Source organism: Desmodus rotundus, chromosome 1 (genome assembly GCF_022682495.2).
Source record: "Desmodus rotundus isolate HL8 chromosome 1, HLdesRot8A.1, whole genome shotgun sequence".
NCBI lineage: Eukaryota > Metazoa > Chordata > Mammalia > Chiroptera > Phyllostomidae > Desmodus > Desmodus rotundus.
In genome coordinates, this window is record NC_071387.1 from 50,985,656 (window position 1) to 51,005,778 (window position 20,123).

At 41.8% G+C, this 20,123-nt stretch overlaps 1 protein-coding gene across 7 annotated transcripts in view; it reads left to right on the forward strand.

Moving 5' to 3' along the window:
• Nucleotides 1-20,123, forward strand: part of SMARCA2 (SWI/SNF related BAF chromatin remodeling complex subunit ATPase 2) — a 158,373-nt gene that overhangs the window by 84,381 nt on the left and 53,869 nt on the right. For all 7 annotated transcript variants that reach the window (XM_053924100.2, XM_071221521.1, XM_071221523.1 and 4 more), the window contains exons 24-27: nt 4,486-4,649; nt 10,626-10,853; nt 13,215-13,292; nt 18,115-18,333. In XM_053924100.2, the coding sequence (XP_053780075.1) occupies nt 4,486-4,649; nt 10,626-10,853; nt 13,215-13,292; nt 18,115-18,333 (689 nt within the window). The remainder of the gene's footprint in view (nt 1-4,485; nt 4,650-10,625; nt 10,854-13,214; nt 13,293-18,114; nt 18,334-20,123) is intronic.

Here is a 20,123-nt window from a genome sequence, read left to right on the forward strand (position 1 = left end):
CCTATTCCTATTCCTATTCCTATCAAAGTATATCAAATACTTTGATAAGCCGTGTTAAGGCGTGTTTTAAGGGGATAAAGGCTATGTCTCCTTTTTTCAGTGACACAGTAATAGTTCATTTAAAATTATATTTATTTATCATTAAAGCTTCTCTCTTTTACTAGACAGAACATATCTTAGGGCTTCATTGTTTCCTGGATTTTGCAAACTATTAAAATATTTACCTGATATTAAGAGTGAAATTGAATACCATGCCCTAAAAAATTAGTAAGAAAATGTGAATGGAAGAAAGTGTAAGTTTAGGGATACTTCCTAAATTACTATATGATTTTGATATCACCTCTAATACTTTAGAGATGAAAGATATTAAAATTTTCATATCATGACAGGGGATAACTCTTTCAAAGAGTGGCAAGTAGGAACAGGAGCCAATTTACAGCCGGGATGGTGTTGAATCCCAGATATGGAAGAGTATAGTATTACTGATGCCAGTTTTTACCTAATGTAATATACAAGTTACTGTTGAATGTTAAAGTCAACTTAGTTTATGTTTCATTGAAAGGTTTTGTTTCATTTTAAATCCAACATTTTATCCCTCCCTCCCTTTGCCATGAATTAGATGTAGCTGGATAAATACCAAACCTCAGACTTGCCGTGCTTGATTTTAAGTGAATTCTCTTTCAGATCCACCTCTTAGGGTATTACCACTTTTCGAATTCAGTACTCCTCTGACAGACTTGATGTTTTAAAGTCTTTTAACCTCTCTCCTTCAAAGTCACTGGAAACAGATGAATGGTGCAGTAAATGCTAATTTGGAATTCAGGACATGGTTCCATCATCCCCAGTCTGTCTCTTCTGGCAAATGTCCTGTATTGGGTCTTGTTCTCTGATCTGATCCTTCCCCCCCCCCCCCCCCCCCGCCCCCGTCTCCGTGAGCGAGGTCAGCACTCTTCATTTGAAAGGGGAACCCTCCTCCCACTGCTGCTCAGGTGAGGGGCAGCCAGCTCTGTGTTCCCGTCCGCCCCCTGTCCCTCACCGCTCCCCCACAGGTATCCTACCTGCCTGTTGTTGACTACTCTGTGACATTTTGAGTTGAATCGCAGCTTTTGGAGGATAGCGACCCAGGGATATTCAAGTCTGTGAAACTGACCAGGAGAGATTTCCTTGAAACACATGTCTCATGCTGTCTCACCAGGCTCAGAGAGTATCTTTAAGCAGTCTGTTGGCTGCTGTCCTTGTTGTTAGCTACTACTAACAGTCGTAAGAGCTAACTTTTATGGAATGCCTGCTCTGTGCGGGAGCCAGGCAAAGCATTCCATGTGCATTTTCTCAGTCAACAAGCTCCTATTATCCCCTGTTTACCAAGGTACTGATACGGTCCCCATTTAACAGATGAGAAGACAAAGGTTTTGGAGAGATGAGGTAACTTGCCAAAGGTTACACGTGAGGCGAATGGAGAAACCAGGCTCTAGCGTGGATCCCTCTGCCTCCAAATTCACTGCTTTGGCAGATCCAGTGAGCTATAGACCAATTCTGAACATAATAGTCTGCTTCTCTAGCAACAGCATTTTAAGGATGATTTTGAACTTAATCAAAGAATTTTAATTGATCGATTGAAAATAAGCAGGCACCAGGGATACAGGATGGATGAGCCCCTTAGTGTTCCTGCTGTTAAAGCCATTACCATTAGGTTGGAGGAGACAGGTAAGCAAGTTCTATCAAGTGTTACAGATGGAATGGAGAAGCCAGACAGACTTCAACCCACAAGAAACAGCCGTCGTTTGTTACAGGGTGGAGAGGGTCTTAGGTAAATAGTCGATAAACACATGGACAAATTAGTACACCCCTCCATTCACGGTGCCCCCTAACCTAGTTGTTCAAATGACTTCAGATTTTCATTGCCAAATTTGATGTCTCCGATTTTTGACCTCAGGGAAGAAAAAGAAAAACAAAAAAACCGCTTGATGACAGCTAAGCAGATTTTTCTGCAAAGATTGCGGTTGCATGAATAGATTTAGTTACTCTTCCATTATAGTCTTTGTTTTCACTGGAAATGATTTTTGAGTGAAAGCAAGTGGTGAAGTTACATCCTAGAAGACAAAATTTTCCAAAAGCACTTGACACCAAGTTAAAATTAGTAATCATGAAAGCCTGGCAGTGTGTTCCTTCTGGCAAGTTCTGCAGTTCTCACCACCATTGCCCTTGCTATTGATGGTATTCTTGGGGGTGTTCTACATCAAAGGCCAAGAGAACAAGGGACAATGCACGTGAAATCCTGTGCTACCGACAGCGAGCATTTATTTGCCCCTGGAGAAACCCTGACGGGGTAGTTCGAACCTCCCTGAGCAATGTGCCAGAGATTGCTGATGCTCTGCAGAGATCTTGACTGGGGGACATTTGACTAGTGGAAATGGTAATGCGGCAAATTCTGAACCTTGCAATAAAAAAAGTGCCATAGCTTTTCATAAAAAGTGATTTAATCATATTTTTCCTTGGCTTTATAGTTTCAAGTTCCCCGCTATTTATATGGTTTACGTGCATGCCAGATATGTGTTTCGTCTATTTGCTTGATATATTTGTCTCAAGGCCTAACATCTCCTTTGACCAAATAATTTTGATATTGCTTTTGGTTTTCGGTGCTTTATTTTGCATTTAGGGTTATGTCATCCCATGTAGGCATATCCACTGACTGACCTTAATGCGTGCAGTTGTTTTTCAGTGGATCAAACCTGAACTTCTACCCAAAGTGTATCGGCACAGAGCTTTTGTCCCCTGCTGTCAGGAAATAGATATTACCTCTGGGAACTTCTGCATTTTAGAAGCATTTTTTTATAGTTGTTGGTTTCTGTGCCTTTTTATTTAGTTTAAGGCAAAGGATAAATATGTGAATCAGTACTTCTTATGAGTAATTTTTCAAAAATGACTGCAACTGGGAAGATAATGGTAGCGAAATGTTTTCGTGATAGAACAGATCATCCATGGGAATCGTGAACAAATAGTTCCCATGATCGTAGAAAGCCAAAAAGAAAAGAAAAGTGAGTCCCACATGTTCGAAACCTCATTCAACAAAGCCCATTTCGTGCTTCTCCCCCAAATTTCAAGTTCTTACAATTCAGTGTTGCAGGATTTGGCCAGGTCACTAAACTTGGAATGCGATTTAAAAAGTAAAATGAGCCCCAAAGAATGTTGCTTCATTAAATGAGAGCCCCCCACCAAAAGTTCCTTTCGCTGCATACAAGGAATTGGTTCTTTTTCCCTCCTCAGGAGGGTACTTATTGTTTTTATTAATATGAAAAACAGATCCCCCCATGTTTGGAAACTTGACCCTCATGGTAACTTGATTCCATTAACTGTAGTCACTTAACTGTTTTAATTCTCTGAAATAAATTGCTAGTACATTTTCATCCTTAAAGAAAGAACACCATGTAGAAATAATACTTCTGCAGCAGGCAGTTAGGGACTATCATGTAACATGCCTATGTATTTCCCAATAGCCCAAAGCCTTTTCAAAACTCCGCAGCCACTTTTCTGGTGAAATATGTTCAGGTAGAAGATGGTAGGGTTTTTTCCTTCCACAGTGCGGTTCAGGTGAATACATTACAGATCCACGGGATGCGATTGAGTGGCTGGTTCGGAACACGAGTGTGGGTGCCTGGGTGTCTGAAACGTGAGCACCAGAGTCTGTGGTTCGGTCCTCCCTGCCCATTCACTATGTTGGGATCTCTTCGGGTGCCGTGGGATGAGCCATCACCAGGCGTACGACATGCTGCGCTGTTTGGTTTCAGCTTGGTGTCCTTTGGACTCAACAGAGCAGAGAATGTCAACATGAGAAACAGAATGAGAGATTCCTTTCCTTTTCTTCTTAGTTATTGTGGCTTCAAGTCTTGCTAACAAGGATAAAAATATTCCATCCACATTTTATGTTTGCACCAGCCAGATCTTGCTCAGTAGCAATTCAAATGGTAAAGTGTGGTCGAAATTGATTTTCCTTTTGTTTCCTTTCTCTTGGCATAAACAAGACCGCACACTAACGCCTATTGGCAAAGTTGCTTTAAGCCATTATAATAATCAGTTTTTGCTGTGTGTGTGTGTGTGCACATGTGTGTTTTAAAAATTTTTGGTGTTTGAAGGCACAGAAACACATCCAGAAAATGTTTTCATTGAGTTTTAGGTTAGGATAAGAATGCTGGAGAACCTGAAGTTGCAAAGGTGCCCGGTCCAAAAGGCTTAAACTCTTTCAGCATTTTGGAACCATAGGTAATAGACACAGTGTTCCTTCTTGACGTGAGAAAAACCTATCTTTCTAATTTTTTTTTAATTGGAAAATGTTCAAAGTTCCTTTCAAACATGCAAAACCTCGGGGGAATACCTCACCAGTGCTAAGAGGAGTCTGAATATTTCTCAGGGAAACAGGCCTTTTTGTCTAGCTCTGTGCCATTTTCGGACAGGACTTAATTGGCAAATTTATTTTTCTGATCCCCTCAGGCACCACCAAGTCTGAAGATCGCGCTGCTCTACTGAAGAAATTCAATGAACCTGGGTCCCAGTATTTCATTTTCTTGCTGAGCACCAGAGCTGGAGGCCTGGGCCTGAATCTCCAGGCAGCCGACACCGTGGTCATCTTTGACAGCGACTGGAACCCACATCAGGTTTGCGTGTCTCTGACTCAGCTGCCCAGCCCGCCCCCTGTGGAGGAGCTGAAAGACCAGCGGTTTTGTCATTCACATGAAGGGACGGAGCAAATTTCTAAACAACTGGGCCATCTTTCCAAAGGAAAAATAGCCCAGCACATTATTAATATGTCTGCTTTCTTTTCTCCCTTGGAGCATACTGAGATGTTTTATTCATACCTTTGACATGCCTTTGACGAGCTCAAATTTGGGGTAAAAATACTTAATTTCTGCTTAGTTTTAACCTCATTTCTTGGGATTCCCACTGAGCAAAGTCCATTTAGTGGAGGACAAATCAAAATTGTTCCAAAATAAAAAATAACAACAGTAGCAGCTCACATTGATCCGCCCCTTCCTCTGGGCCGGCCTGTCTCTGCGCATTGCTTCATTCAGTTTTCACAACAGCTCTATGAGGTTGGTGCTATTACTGTTTGCTTCTTTATAGTCAGGAAAAATGAGTCTCAGGAAGCTTTAGCTAACTTCCTCCAGGTCAAACAATGAGTATATTATAGTTACACTTAAAGTCTGTGTGTTTTGCTTAAAATCATCATCAAAAATATTCTGTGGAGCATCTGTTATGAAGCTCTTTTAGCTGTTAAGTTTAGAGTTACCCTTTTAAAGGAGTCTTTTGATGACTAATAAAGAACATTAGAATGTGTCCCTTGTGGCACTGGGTTCTTCATTTATGCCGGGAGGTTGTACACAGGCCTATAAGATATTGGGTGGAATGATATTCGTCAGGTTTGATTCATACTGGAATAAATGTTAACTCAAAATAGTGAAAAGGGAAACTATAGCTCTAACATACGAAGATGAATTCCACATCAGCTTAACCTGGGCTTCTTCCTCCACCTGGGTTTCCTCAAGGGCAAATATGCAAAATAACACTGTCTCACTGGGTCATGGTGATGATTAGGTGGAAAAGACAGTAATTTTGGCAGGAAGGTGGGGTTCGAGGGTTCATTAGAATTATGAGGGACCTCTTTAAAAAGCATACATGCCCTTTCCCTGCCACTCCACCCCCATTTTGCAGGTGCTTCCCACCCACATAGATTCTGCAGGCTTTTCTGCACATGGAGACACTCCCAGGAGGGTCTGACATAGGTTTTCTCACACAGCAAAGACCACTGGTTTACAGAATAAACCAATGGCCCCAAACCTTTGAGTGGACCAGCACTGGACCATGCCATATTCCCACCGGTCACTCTCTCTAGGTGGCTGCAGTAGAGTTATTATGAAATCCTCCTGACCTTGAAAAGGATTTTGAATCACCAACACGAAGTATATTTGTTCCAAGTCTTCAGGAAGTGTTTTAATATATTTTTATATCCCACATTGCATTCCAAAGCACAGGTAGAATTCGTAAAGTAGAGTTCTCCTTTGGACCATTGCGAGTTCAGTGTCTGTTCCACAAACATTTACTGAGTGGCTGCTCTGCCACAGGCACCGAGGTAGCTTGGGTATCCGGAGGGAGGAATCTGTGATTTCCCTCCTGGGGTGCTCGGTGTGGTTGGATGTTTAGGTTACCCTCCTTGCTGCTGCCTAAATCTTCACTGAGAAAAAGTAACCAGTCTATAGGTGAACAGAGTTCACTAGATTTTATTTTTCAAAATAAACATTTCTATAGCAGCTCAGTTGTCCACCCTCACTGGCACAGTGCTAAGTCTAAGAGCCAAAGGAAATCACTGTTTCTGGAAATGCTAATTTACCATGAGAAAGAGTGCTGGGACATACATGCCCCCCTCTCTCTCTCTCTCTCTCTCTCACACACACACTCATACACACTCATGTGCGCGCACACACAAACTTTTATGACCAGTAGCTAAAGATGGGACTCCAGAATCAAAGTAAATTGCATGAACAACAAACGGTTTACTTTTAACTGCATATGAATTAAAACTTAGTCAACCAAACACAGGACCCCAAATTTGGGGGGAGGGGTATACTTTACCACAGATTTCTTAACTGGGCTATATATTTCTGGAAGCGTTCATATCAGCATAGGTAGATTCATTTCCACCCGGTTTGGTCAAGGAGTCTGACCAGGTTTTTCATGTCTGTCACTTAAACATGGCCATTAGTCTGGGCAGACTGTTTTCTATTTTTTATTTTTTGGAAATCAGGGACCTTAGAGTGATACAGATGAGTACTGATTTTTCATTTAAAAGGTAAAAACTAAATTCTGTTAAGCAACAACTCTATCAGATACTGTGAGGCTCTTAGCATAGCTTAACCTCAGGTAATACTCAAACATTTGACACATAAGGAAACCAGTTGGTAGTAACTCATGCAGGACCACAGCGGGGTTCAAAGCTGTCTGTCAGGGTTTGGGTTGGAATCCATGCTGCCTTTGGGCTCTCTGTACCCCGTGCCCCCGCAGGAATGTTGCAGAGCTCCCAAAATGAAGGATGTGGAGCTTTTTACCTTGTTGGCTTCTGCATATATTGAAAAAACATTCTGTAATTATTCTTTATCATGTTGAATCAAAATGAAGATGTATTGATGAAATAGGGGACTACCTTATTATAAGTAGGCTAAAATAGGCTTAAAATTGCTATTTGGAGACCCTCGCTAGAAGCAAAGGCAGCACAAGAATATGGAATCAGCAGTGAAGTCCCTCAGGGTTACCGAGACTTTCATTTCTAAACTGTTGGTTAGAACCGTGGGTTGGTACTGTTATTTTTAACCCGTGGACGGGATGGAGCTGTGTTGCTGTTACAGAATGGTCGGCCACAAAGTCACCTGAGAGGCACCCCCCTCGGTCTGTTTTTGTCCTCAGATATAATCACACCCAAATCACCGTGATGGAATTTCAGACCACTAAGACTTCAGAAACACTAAATCACCCATTCAATAATCACAACACTTATTTCTTTGTCACAATATTCCCCACACCGCCAACATTTTGGCTTAGGGACTCACAGGCTTACATTGCATGAACTTCTTCAGCCTAGAAATGTTCATTTTTGCCACTCGCCAAACTGATAGATGGTCTTAAACACACAGAGAAACACCACTACCGCCACCACCAAGAAACAAAACAAAACTAAGTGCAACAATTGCCTGAGAATTTAACTTAACTACTCTTAATAATTTATTCCTTCTAGATGTTCCATGCCCTCTGCTTCCTCCCTGTCATATTCTCTTGCCACCCGCACCTTACCATTTCTGTGGTTTATCACCTTCTTCTAGGACTGGGCTCAAAACTATGACCCGTAGGCTGAGTCTGCCCTGCCACCTGTTTGTACAACCGACAAAGAATGATTTTCACATTTTTATTTTATTTTTTACTCATTTGAGGATATGTTTATTGATTTTAGCAAGAGAGGAAGGGAGACAGAGAGAGAGAGAGGGAGAAGGGGAGGGAAAAACATTGATGTGAGAGAGAAATTTTGATTGGTTGCCTCCTGTAAGCACCCTGACTGGGGATTGAACCCACAACCTTTTAGTGTATGGTACGATGCTCCAACCAACTGAGCAACCCGGCCAGGGCCATATTTTTACGTAAAATTGGAAAAATATACAAGCCTTTTGGTGAGAACGGTTCCCAGTGTTTGCTCTTGGCCTGACAGCCTGCAGTGTATTCACTCCTGGGCCCACCACGGAAATGGTTTCTGACCCCTGTTCTGGGAGACAGTCAAGAGGTCAGTGATATGAAACTTGCCATCTCGGCTCCTGCTCAGCCACTCTGGTGACGATGTGTTGAGGGAGATTAGTGAACTAAAGGCTTGAAAGTAAAATTTAGGGTTTATTTTTCCCTCCTTGGATTTTAATTATCCACCTCACTTTCTCCTCTTTGGAAAATAATCTAATTTGGATGAGTCCCAGCTGTGTTCATGGTTCAGCTGTCCAATATTTATATCAACTTACTCAAATATCTTCCGAGGGAAAACTTTCGCCTAATTAGTCATTTGGTTATAAAGGTCCCTGCAGCCTGGACAGACTATGTCCTGTTGCTTCCTCGTGCCGTGAGGGCGACAGGAGACTCGTCCGCTCAAGGGGGTGGGCTTGCAGCTGCGGAGCATCAGCTCTGAGCAAAATCGGTGCTAGGGACACAGGATGCCGGGATCAGGCCTTTGCCCTACACGTGTCTATGAGTCTCAGGGGACACGTGGGAACAACTAATCAGCGCTGGCCCAGGGACCATCGCCTGGACCAACATGAATGAAACAGATACACCAGGAAGTTTTTATTGTGTAGCCTTTACATTAGCTAACTCTGCTTCATAGGTTTATGACGGCTTGTATTTAAAGATTTCATTAAAACCTTTTTCATATTAGAAGAGTAATAGATGTTTAAAACAAAAAAGACTGTTAAACTACATGAAAGCAAAATGAAAAATATTTAATAACACCTGTAATCTAATTAACTAGACATATAAACATTAATTGGCTTGTTGAGGTTCGTCCCTCCTGCCTGTTCTTGGTATAAATATGCACCTATAAGGGCATAGTATATACATACTTATATATAACTGGTTTTCATACATAATATGTTTTTACTTTGTATAATTCAATCTTCTACAACATCATTTGCATGATAATATGTTGGTACTTGCATAGAGTTGAAGACTAATTTGTTTAATCAATCTGTTAATATTAAACATTTATTTAATTATGCTTTCCAAAAATATTTTTTAAATAATACATAAGGCATATCCTTATTTGTAGGACTTTGTTGCGTATCCATGACTATTTTATTAGGATAAATTTCCAGAAGTGAAATTTCTGGGTCAGGAGCCATACCCAGTTTTAACACTTTTGATACATACTGCCAAATTTCTACCCCCCCCAAAATTTACCAAAAAGTAGTACAAGTTTACTACTCTACTAGCAATCCTAAACCCAAACTAAAGATTGAGTCTTGGACAGAATTCGATCCCAGGAAATTTGCTACATGAGCAATCACTGTATGTATAATATATGAGAGGGGGCCCAAAAGACCCCAGAATTTATTTATAAAAAATTGTCTATTCTTACATGTTTAAACTTCAGCCACCTTCCAGTACTCTCCATTTAATGTAATACACTTACCAAGACTTTTTTCCACTCTTCAAAACAGTTTTTGAACTTTTCAATTTTGGTGCCTTTTAGTGCTTCTGCCATTTTTTGTTTCACCTCTTTCACATCTGCTAAACGTTTCCCTTTTGAGGACTTTTTTCATCTGGTGAAACAAAAAATAGTTTCTCAGGACAAGATCGGCTGAATAGGGAGGATGGAGCATGGGGGTCATGCCATTTTTGGTCAAAAACTGCTGAACTCTCAGTTCAGTGTGGGCAGATGCACTTGTAAAGCGCCCATCATGAAATGGGCAAATATGTTGAAAGAATCTTCCAAAGAAGAAAGGTCACTGAAGCCTAACTCAGCCTCTCACAACAACACCAGCTGATACACTTATACAGATGGGTTCTTAGAACACTCACCTAGCCAAGGAAGCCGGTCCTGTAAGGGGCCTGCCCTCCAGAAGATAATTCTGGGGGGTTTTTGGGTCCCCCCTCATGTATGTAAATATAATGTACATGTATGTAAATATAATGATTCAGTGATGTTTTAAAAATCATCTTAACATCTCATACCAAAGGAAAGCTGTTTCTTGCCACTTAAGGTTAGTTGTAGGTAACATCAAATTTATTGCTGTTTTGTTTTGCTTTAGTTAGGGATTAATTCTGATGGTGAACCTAGGGACAGATAAAAAATATCTTGAGACCTGGATTTCAAAACCTGAGGAGAATTCCAGTTTGGCTGGTTAACTTGAACCCAGGTACCCTCAGCTAGGAATGGCGAATTTGAGTTTTTCCAAAGAAGAGAGCTTGTATGTTTTTCAAATGTACACAAAATCTTACATTAGTCAAGGTGGATTTAAACGACCCTCCCATACTTCCCTCCCAGGTAGGGACTCGCTTGCTGGACTCATCCAGGCCCATCAGCCCTCACGGCACCCTGTTCTCTCTCGCAGGACCTGCAAGCCCAGGACCGAGCTCACCGCATCGGCCAGCAGAACGAGGTTCGTGTGCTGAGACTCTGCACCGTGAACAGCGTGGAGGAAAAGATCCTGGCAGCCGCCAAGTACAAGCTGAATGTGGACCAGAAGGTGATCCAGGCGGGCATGTTCGATCAGAAGTCTTCGAGCCACGAGCGCAGGGCGTTCCTGCAGGCCATCCTGGAGCACGAAGAGGAAAATGAGGTATTCTAGAAAGCCAACTTCACAAAATCAAAAAGTGACCTTTTCTCTCAGAAGATTAAGAGTAACCTCTTTGTTTAAAGAACTTCCTAGGCTGGTGTTAATTAAAATGAGTCAATTAGCTGCTATCTTACATCCCCAGTACAGAAAGCCTCTGAAAGTTTTCCAAGAGTGTCTTAACAGCAGTTGCCATGGGGACCTCAAGGCTTGGCCAGTAGACGCTTGGCTTCCATCGTTTCTCCGGGGAGGTGCAGCCAGCATGCTTTGTTGTACACTGTAAATGCTGCTCTCTCTGGGGCAGATGCAGAGCCTGCAGAGAGGCCACTTTCAGGGGCAGTCAGGTACATGAGACAAGACAGAGCTGGGAGGGGCCCTGCTGGCCTTTTCCCTCTGCCATCCCCCAGAGCCCTGTGTCTCTTCCTTTTGATCAGAGATCACAGCACTGCAGTGTGTTTGTGGGGCATGACTTCACAGACTTGTGAAGCTGGCACCTGACTTGATTTAGGTAGGATGTGGGGTCGCCTGGAGCTCTGCCACCTTTCAAGGCTGCAGGAAAAAGTTACTCTCTCCCAGCCCTGCGGGGAGCCGTCAGGTAGAGCCGGGAGTGGAATCTGACGCCACATGCCTCTCTGTGAGCAGCCTGCTGGGGCTCCACACCCCTGCCGGGCTATCAGTGTGTCAGACACATGTTACCACTTTCTGGGTGGCTTGTGCCTGACGTGAAGGCGTTTGGGGACACTGACAGACAGCAGTCAAGGGCTCGGGTCCTGAGTATCTGAGAGAGCATGGGCCGCCAACTCTGTGGTTGACAGGCCATGAATTACTAGGGCACAAAAAGCCAGGAAGATGTATTGCCCATTTCCCATTGAGTTTGTTCTCCATGAGGGTCAGGCCACTGTGGGCAGGCTTCTTGCCAGTTTGCAAGGAAATCTTTTCATCTTGGGCACAGGGAAAGTCCAAGCCCCATACTTACAGGCAATGGAAGGCTAGTGTGGTTCTAAAGAATAGGGTGAGCAAAGCAGGACATCTCTTCATCAGAGGAAACATGGACCGGATTCTGTGGGCTATACGGTCTCAGCCCTCCCTTGCTCATCTGTGTCTGTGTCAGATAAAATGGAATATTCAGACAGATCGACTTTAATCAATCTAAAGATAAACTAGAATAGACGATTTTTCACAATATCGGTTTTTTACTCCGTTGAACTGCATTCATTTTAACACAGTGCGCAAAGTGTCATCTAGGGAACTGACAGCCATCTCATGTAAGCTGTTAGTACACTCACTCTTTCTAGATCAAATTGCCTCTTTTTAAGAAATTGGATTTTTAAAGTTCTGGGTTTTCCTCCCTTTTCCCTCTGCTGACACACTAAAATTCCCCATTTGGTTTTTAACAAGCTCACTCAGCATGTGACAAAAATAATTTTGTGCGTTTAAGTTCTGGAGGGTATGCCGAATTTTCAAAGTCGTTGTTCTAAGGGTGTGGAGGTCGCAGCATAACATTTCTGAAACTTCGAGAGCTTTCGGTTGCTGAGGAATCTGCAGAGAGATAATGTTCCTTGGTCTAACATGATATAAAATGAAAATGGTAACCCCTAAATAATTGCTTTTTCCACTTCATTGCAATTATGTTAATTGTGTACCTTTATATACTTAATTAAAATAATATATTTATTATAATATATTAATTGCACTATATATATATGTATATATATATATACACACACACACAGTTTTGTTGGGATTTTGTTATTGAATTGTCATAGCCACAAATCTCACTGTTAGTATAATGCCCACTGAAGTACATTGATTAAACATATTTTAAAGGCTATATATTTGCCATGGATACGATTTTTATGGTCTTGCTCTATACCTCGCCACAAAAGTTTCACATGCTCATGGTTTTTGTAAGGCTTTGAAAATGAGTGTTTATATTTGGGATAATGTTAATAGAGTCAAAAGAATTCATATTAGGCATGCTTTCCTGTGGCTTTCCTCATGTAAATCTTACACCTTCTCTGTGATGTAAATGTCACATCCATTTCACAGGTGAGGTCATTGAGGTGGAGATACATTAAGTAATTTTATTTTAAAAGTAAGGGAATCAAGACACACCCAAGAGAACCAGTATTTCTTAGAGTCCCCCACGTGTCCTCCCTGAACAGATTTTGCTCCAGGAAGATATTTGAATAACTTGGTAAATACTAATGGCCAGTACTGCACCCAGTGACCCTCCTCCTTTCTTTCTGGCTGGAGAAACAGGGCCCCTGGGGTCTGGAGGACAGATTCCCCTCACCCATTTGTACCTCACTCCTCCAATTATCTTTCTGCTAAAGCCTGTTAAATCATTCTGTTTCTTAACCCCAGGAAGAAGACGAAGTACCAGACGATGAGACTCTGAACCAGATGATCGCTCGACGAGAAGAAGAATTTGATCTTTTCATGGTAATGTTTTAGAAAATCCTTGAAACAAATGCCTTATTCCTCTACCCCTTTTTCTATGCACACAAGCTGCCTGGGGCCTGCAGGCCCTGGCAGAATTGCATTTCGTGAAGCCTGTGCCTCTCCTTCAGTTCAGAGGCTGCACACTGGCTGAATTTAGCCTGTAGACATGTTTTGTTTGGCCCACGCAGTGCTTTTTAAAATTTTGAACTTGTTGCCAACACAAAAAGAATCCTGATTTCTGGCTTCTCTTAAAAAAAAAAAAAAAGAGTGGGCAATGCCAGGCCCACATCTTACACGGAAACAGTTGACGGGAACAGAGTAGCAGCTGCACCTCTGGACAGGCAACGTGGACTACAGTGTACCACCCACTCTTCCCACACCCGCCCCGCCCCAAGGTCATTACTAACCTGGAGGGCCTGCATCATTCAGGAAACCTGCGCTCTTCCTAGGGCAGGGTGTACAACGATTCCCTAGCTGTCTCCTTACTGGACCTAATCAAACTTGCTCCCCATGGGAGGGGGTGGACTGTGATTAAAACAACAAGGCTGTGTCTCTTACTGTGGAAGAGAGCCTACTTATAAAAATAGGAACCGTCCAGATGCATGCCAAGGTGCAGCCTTCATTTAAAGATCAAAATTGGCTGGATTTTACTGGTACAAAGTAGATATAAAAAGAAACTTGACGTTGGAGGCTCGAATGCCATGGTTTCAACCTTGACGTTTCATGATACGCAGTCATCTGTAATTTTGCTGACACCGATTTTGATTTATGTGTGGCCTGCCACAAGATCAGTGTGTTCCCCCTTGGCCAGTGAGGGAGGCTCTCAGAAGTCATCTTTTATTGCATGTTAAGGCATTTGCTATAGAAATTTTATTTGCCTCTGTATCCCCAGTGCTCAAAACAGCACGTGGTAGTTGCTTGATAAATATTTATTGGACAAGTGGTGGCATTTGCAAAATTTCAGGCCTTGGGACTATGTGAGAATGGATCAGGATGTGTAAAGTCACGAGAATCCCTCCAGTACCTTCAATCTTTGTAACATGTAGCCTGAGTGTGGAGTGAGTGAATAAATATAAACTGTAACTACGGCATTTGAGAAGTCCCAAACTTGAATGCCCTCAGGTCTCCGACAGGTCATTTGCCTAACTGAAGCAAGTGGATGGGGTGCGTAGACGGTGGTGAACTGGGTCTGCTTTGTCTAGGGGCACAGAGCTGGCAATCCAATGTAGCTAGAAATTCCAAGTTTTCAAGAGAAGCTAGAAATCTGGGCTCTTATATGCAGTCTCTGGGTTTCAAAATGTTTGCAACTAAATTCAATTTTGTATTATTATATAGCACGGCAGGCCAAACAAAACAGGACCATGGGCCAAATATGACCCACAGGGTTTGCAATCTCTGCCTCGTTAGCCTAGAAAGTCTGAGAAGGGAACTCCAGCTGCATGGAGACTCAGGTTATTTTTGTGATTTGGTGATTTTTGTCTAGGGAACAATGATTATGTCCACACATAATGATTCAAGATAAAAGGCATTTAATTCTTTCTCAGGAAACTTTTAGGTAGCCATGGGAATAACTCCTAAACTGGGGCATACACGTCCCTCCCTCCCCCCGCCCCCCCCCCCCCCCACCGTCTAAGTGAACCACCCTACCCAGGTTAGGCCCTTTTGGAAAGAAATGACACAAAAACAGATTTTCACTGCTTGGTCACCGTGGGGCGCTCATAAAACCTACATTTGTTAACTGGTATTGCCAGTCACCGCCCTGGCAGATGGTAGCCCCGGTTTAGGGAGATTAGACATGCACACAGGAAGTAGACATCTCTCCGCTCCTGGAGGGACTTAACTAAAATGTAGATTACTGGGGACACTGAGGCTGGGGGCTCTCCTCTTCCCGTTGGCAATGACTCAGCACTGCTACAGCCTCACTTGATCTTGAGACCCTGGAAAGGATAAGCAGCCTGCCATTATACAAATTAGATTAGGCCCAGAAATGCATTTCCATCAGTGGCCCTGAAATAAGGGGAAAAGAGTACTTCTCTTTTTTTGCTTTTGGGCTGGGTGGGCATTTGTAGAAATTGAAAACTTCAGGGGAAAAAGATAAAGGAATGTCTGGTCAAGGCACAGCTTTCTTTTAATTTGGGAATATTTTATCATGCAAAGAACAGGCTTGGAACTGATGAAGCTGGTTAAGGAACAGTTTTTGTAGGCATTTTGATTTTGTGAATGTTCTGCTTGTTTCTTAAAGGTTGACTTCTCATTTTTTACATTAGACATATTTTTAGTTTGGTTTGGTTTGATTTTTTATTCTTTTCATTAAATTTATTGGGATTACATTGGTTAATAATATTCTGTAAGTTTCACATGTACAACCTTATAATACAACATCTGTATATTCCATTGAGTGTTTTTCAAAATCTCGTAATCAGCTGGCAGCCTTTGGCCGATTCACTGTTCATTAGCACCTCCACCAGGGGGCAGGAAATCAAGTTTGAATCGGTGCCAGTGAAACAAACAAGAGTCGAATGTGAGCTAGATTTGGATTTCAGTATTTAAACTTCATCCATTATTACGAGTTAGTCGTCAGGAAAATGAACACAAACTTTGATTTTGTATCATACACACTATATATGTAGTTAAGTAACATACATTAAGCAGATAGTCTCTTTAAAACAAAACCTTTCTCTTGAACATTTTTCTTGTTTTCTTCTAAAAATGTGACTTCATAAAAAGTTCTCTCTCATACTGATTACCTCTGAATTTTACCTAAAAAGATCTTTGGCAGGTCAAGATACATATCTGAAACATTTTGCTAATATGTAAACACTAAGCTTTTAGTTGCTATGTTCCCTACAAAGACAAGGAAAATATTTGAAAAATATTTATACTTGTTAGCAGAAGGTTTATAGTTGGGTTTTATGACAAACATGCCTTCCTGTAAATCTCAATAATCAATCAGACTTACTTGAATATCAATTTTAGATTTTATACTGGTATTCTGACAGTAGTAATCTCTGGGAAAAGATGCAGTCATCAGAACATTAAGCTGATTAAAAACTGCATCAACCCTTCCTAAAAGAAAAAAAAAAAAGCAAGAGTAATTTTTTTTCTTTGATATCAGCAAAGATTGATTTTCTTGATTGTGGACAAATACATAGCATTTGTCCACAAATACATAGTAAATACAGGTCTTGGTACAGGGAACAGTAGTGGCCTAACCAAAAATTGAAGTGGCAATATTTTGTCATCTCTTTGTAGCACATCAACCAAAAAAAAAAATGGGGTTTTTTATTAGCCATCTAATAACTATTAAGAGATTACCTCAGGAGGCCCTCTTCAGACTGTACTGTAACAAGGCATCATCCTCTGTGTGCTAACAGAGGTTTGGTGGATCCTGTCTCTGATGCAAGAGCACCAGCAGGCGGGATTAAGAAGGGCCTCTCTGGCTAACAGTAGCACAAGACAGAACTGGACGACTGCATTTAACTACCAATGAGACTCCACCATGCCCCGAGCCTACCCACTGTGGGAAATAAAATGATTTTTAAAAATGTGTAAGCATAGTTTAAGGGACTTTGAACATTAACTTTAAAATAGATTCTAGAGTTCAAATTTGGATTTGAATAGACATTTTATTTACATTCTGTTACCAGTTTTAGCTCTTAAGGAAAAATTATATGGAACCAAAGGAAGAAAGAGGGAAAAGGTAAATCATTGAATGGTTAACAGTCTACTCAGTTGTAGAAATGGCACATCAGCTAGTGATATATACATATCACTAATGTGTGTTTCAATTCAGTGGAAGTTTTATTTGCTTCTCTTAGCTATCAAATTGTCAGTTATAAGTTAAAACCATGCACGTGGCACTTAATTTATTTGCAAGTGCACAGGGCATGGGGAAATAGGCATTTTGACGGCCATGAAAGAGTACGAAAGGGAGCCATTTCACTAATAACATGATCAGTTGAGAGGAGATTACCTCCGAGGTCTGTCTCTCTGCGGAATAATCTTTTAAAAGCTAACGAATTGAGGGACATCCCTCTCACACAGCCCGTGCTGTACTGAAAATGCAGTACATTCACGGCCGACAGACTAATCAAACCGTTTATGTGCTCACATGTCCAAGTGCAGCTGAGGGTGGTGGCTACTCCAGTTGCTGATTTATTTCCTGGTTGTTTAGTCAAAGGCATGAGTCCTGTGGAGTAAAAAAGGAACTTTTCTTAATGAACTTTTATTTTTGTGCTTGAAGAATACTTTTATGCCGGGGCAGCAATGAATTATATGGCCAGGACTCATACTTTAAAAGTACATCCTCAGTTTGAATTTTCTCACTGTTACTTAAGGGGAAGCTTTGCACACAGATCGACTAGGAAAAAGAATTTTTAAAGATTATTTTTTAAGTACATACATAAATTTCAGCAATGTATACAGAGAAAGGGAGGAGACTTGGCTTTGCAGATTCTCTGCCTGGACACTGTTTAGGGATGGCCTAGAACCTTCAGAAGACAGAGTCTCCATGGAAGAAGCTGGAAGGGACCCCACAGCTATAGGGGGCAACTTGTAAAAGTTTTTTTTTTTTAATTAATTTTTAGGGAGAGAAAGAGAGAGAAACATTAATTTGTTGTTCCACTTATTTATGCATTCACTTGTTGATTCTTGTATGTGCCCTGACCAGGGATCAAACCCGCAACCTTAATGTATCAGAATGATGCTTTAACCAACTGAGCTACCTGGCCAGGGTGTGACTTGTGAAAGTTTTATGTGCTATAAAGGCTGTACTGTACGGAATCCCCTTTCCCACTAGTGAAACTTATGTTCATATCTCCAGCGTATGGACATGGATCGGCGGAGGGAGGATGCCCGGAACCCAAAGCGTAAGCCTCGCTTGATGGAAGAAGATGAGCTGCCCTCCTGGATTATTAAAGATGATGCTGAAGTAGAAAGGCTTACATGTGAAGAAGAGGAGGAGAAAATATTTGGTAGAGGGTCTCGCCAGCGCCGGGATGTGGACTACAGCGACGCCCTCACTGAGAAGCAGTGGCTACGGGTAGGTGTGGCTTTCTTAACTGTCCTTGACAGGTGGAGTTTCTTGTTGGCTTGGAAAGATCAGGGGCCTAAAGCTGGAATTCTCTGAGGGGCACAAGTTGCCAGTAAAAGGAGAGATGGCTGTTGAACATGCATGAAGTCTTTCTGCTATGCCTATGGAATCATTCTACATTTCAAGGCAGTACCTTGAAATATAATGAAGAATTCTTGCTAGAGCAGAGTTGGCCATTGGAAGCACCGGATTATTAGAGCTAGGAGACCCACTAATGGTTTATGACCAATTTCCTGGTCATGCCTCACTCTCTTGGATTTAGAATCAAGATGTGGAAGGGGGCCTTAGGGATCTTTTTAAGTGGTCCCTCTTATTTTGTGGTCTTTAATCGGAGATTTACTTCTCCAAGACCTACAGAGATATTCGGGGACAGGCATGTGTCTTCTAACTGCATTGTTATTTCATTAGAGCTGGCTGTTGCCTTTGTACTCTCTTGGTTTACAGACAAAGCAGGGGAGGCCCAGAGAGGTTAAGTGACTGTGCACGATCACACAGCTGGCTGGAAATAACAGAATCAGTGATTGAATATAAATAGAAACAGAGTGCTGTTGCATTTGCGTGTTCACTTTCATTTTAATCTGATCTGTCCATCGCCAACACAGACCGAGGCCTGGGACTCGGGTCACTGACGCTTAGAAATGTTTTTCTTTTGTTTGGGATTTTTTCCCCCGTTTTGGAAAATGTTGATTTCTTATTCTAACTGAGGAATGAAATCTCAGAAGTTTCCCTGGGGAGCACAGAAATATCAAAAAGCTCCTAGGAGCCACATGTATGAATGCCAAGGCCAGTGTGTATCTTCCATTTGAAGGCTGGGCCCTACGTTCCCTCAGTGGGAGCCGACTGAGTACCTGCACAGACAGAGCAATCTGGGGCATGAACTCCCGGCAGGGCCTGGAAATGCACGCTGCACACAGTAATGCAGTTGGGTGAAAACCAAACAAAATAGAGGCTGTTAGGAGTCGTTCATTTTGTCAGAAGGGAGTGCATTTTCCCAGGTTTGTAGAACAAGGATTTTAGGACCCAGGTCGTAGGTAGGTGGGTGGGCAGAAAGGCGGTGGGAAGTGTTTTGAGATTGGACGTCAATGGTGGATGAGTCTTGGCACCACCTGAGGTGTGAGTGACTCGGGATGTGGTGTGATGAGAGAGACGTGATCTAAATTTCAGAAGGATTGAAGTCTGGTAATCTGAGCAGAAAGAGACTCAGAAAGCATCGCTTGTGTTTATGGTTGAACAATGGCAATGAAGTGGAACTTTTGTGTGATTGTTTTACTGTTGTATCTAAATGTGCCAGTGGCCTCAGAATAAGGTTTTACAGATTTCTTTTGTCTCACTATTGTGATGTTGATTCATTCTGTGATGTGAAGAGATTTGTGTTTGTTTAATAATCATTTCTGAGCTCAGAAAACTCTATTCCCCTTCTCTTTTATTTAAGCAATAATTTAAGTACCTGGAGCACTATTACAGGATATGGGACAGTAATCTAGGCCAGGATTTTAAAGCTAATCTTTATATATGTATAATCTCCATATATTACAAGCAAAGTAACCTTGTTTATTGGGTAAGAATATAGCTGAACTTTTCATTTTTATTTTTTTAATAATCATTGGGAGCCCTGGCCAGGTAGCTCAGTTGGTTGGAGCATCATCCTATAAATACAAAGGTCCCAGGTTCGATTCCTGGTCAGGACACATACCTAGGCTGAGGGATCAGTCCCCAGTCTGGGCAACCGAGCAATGTTT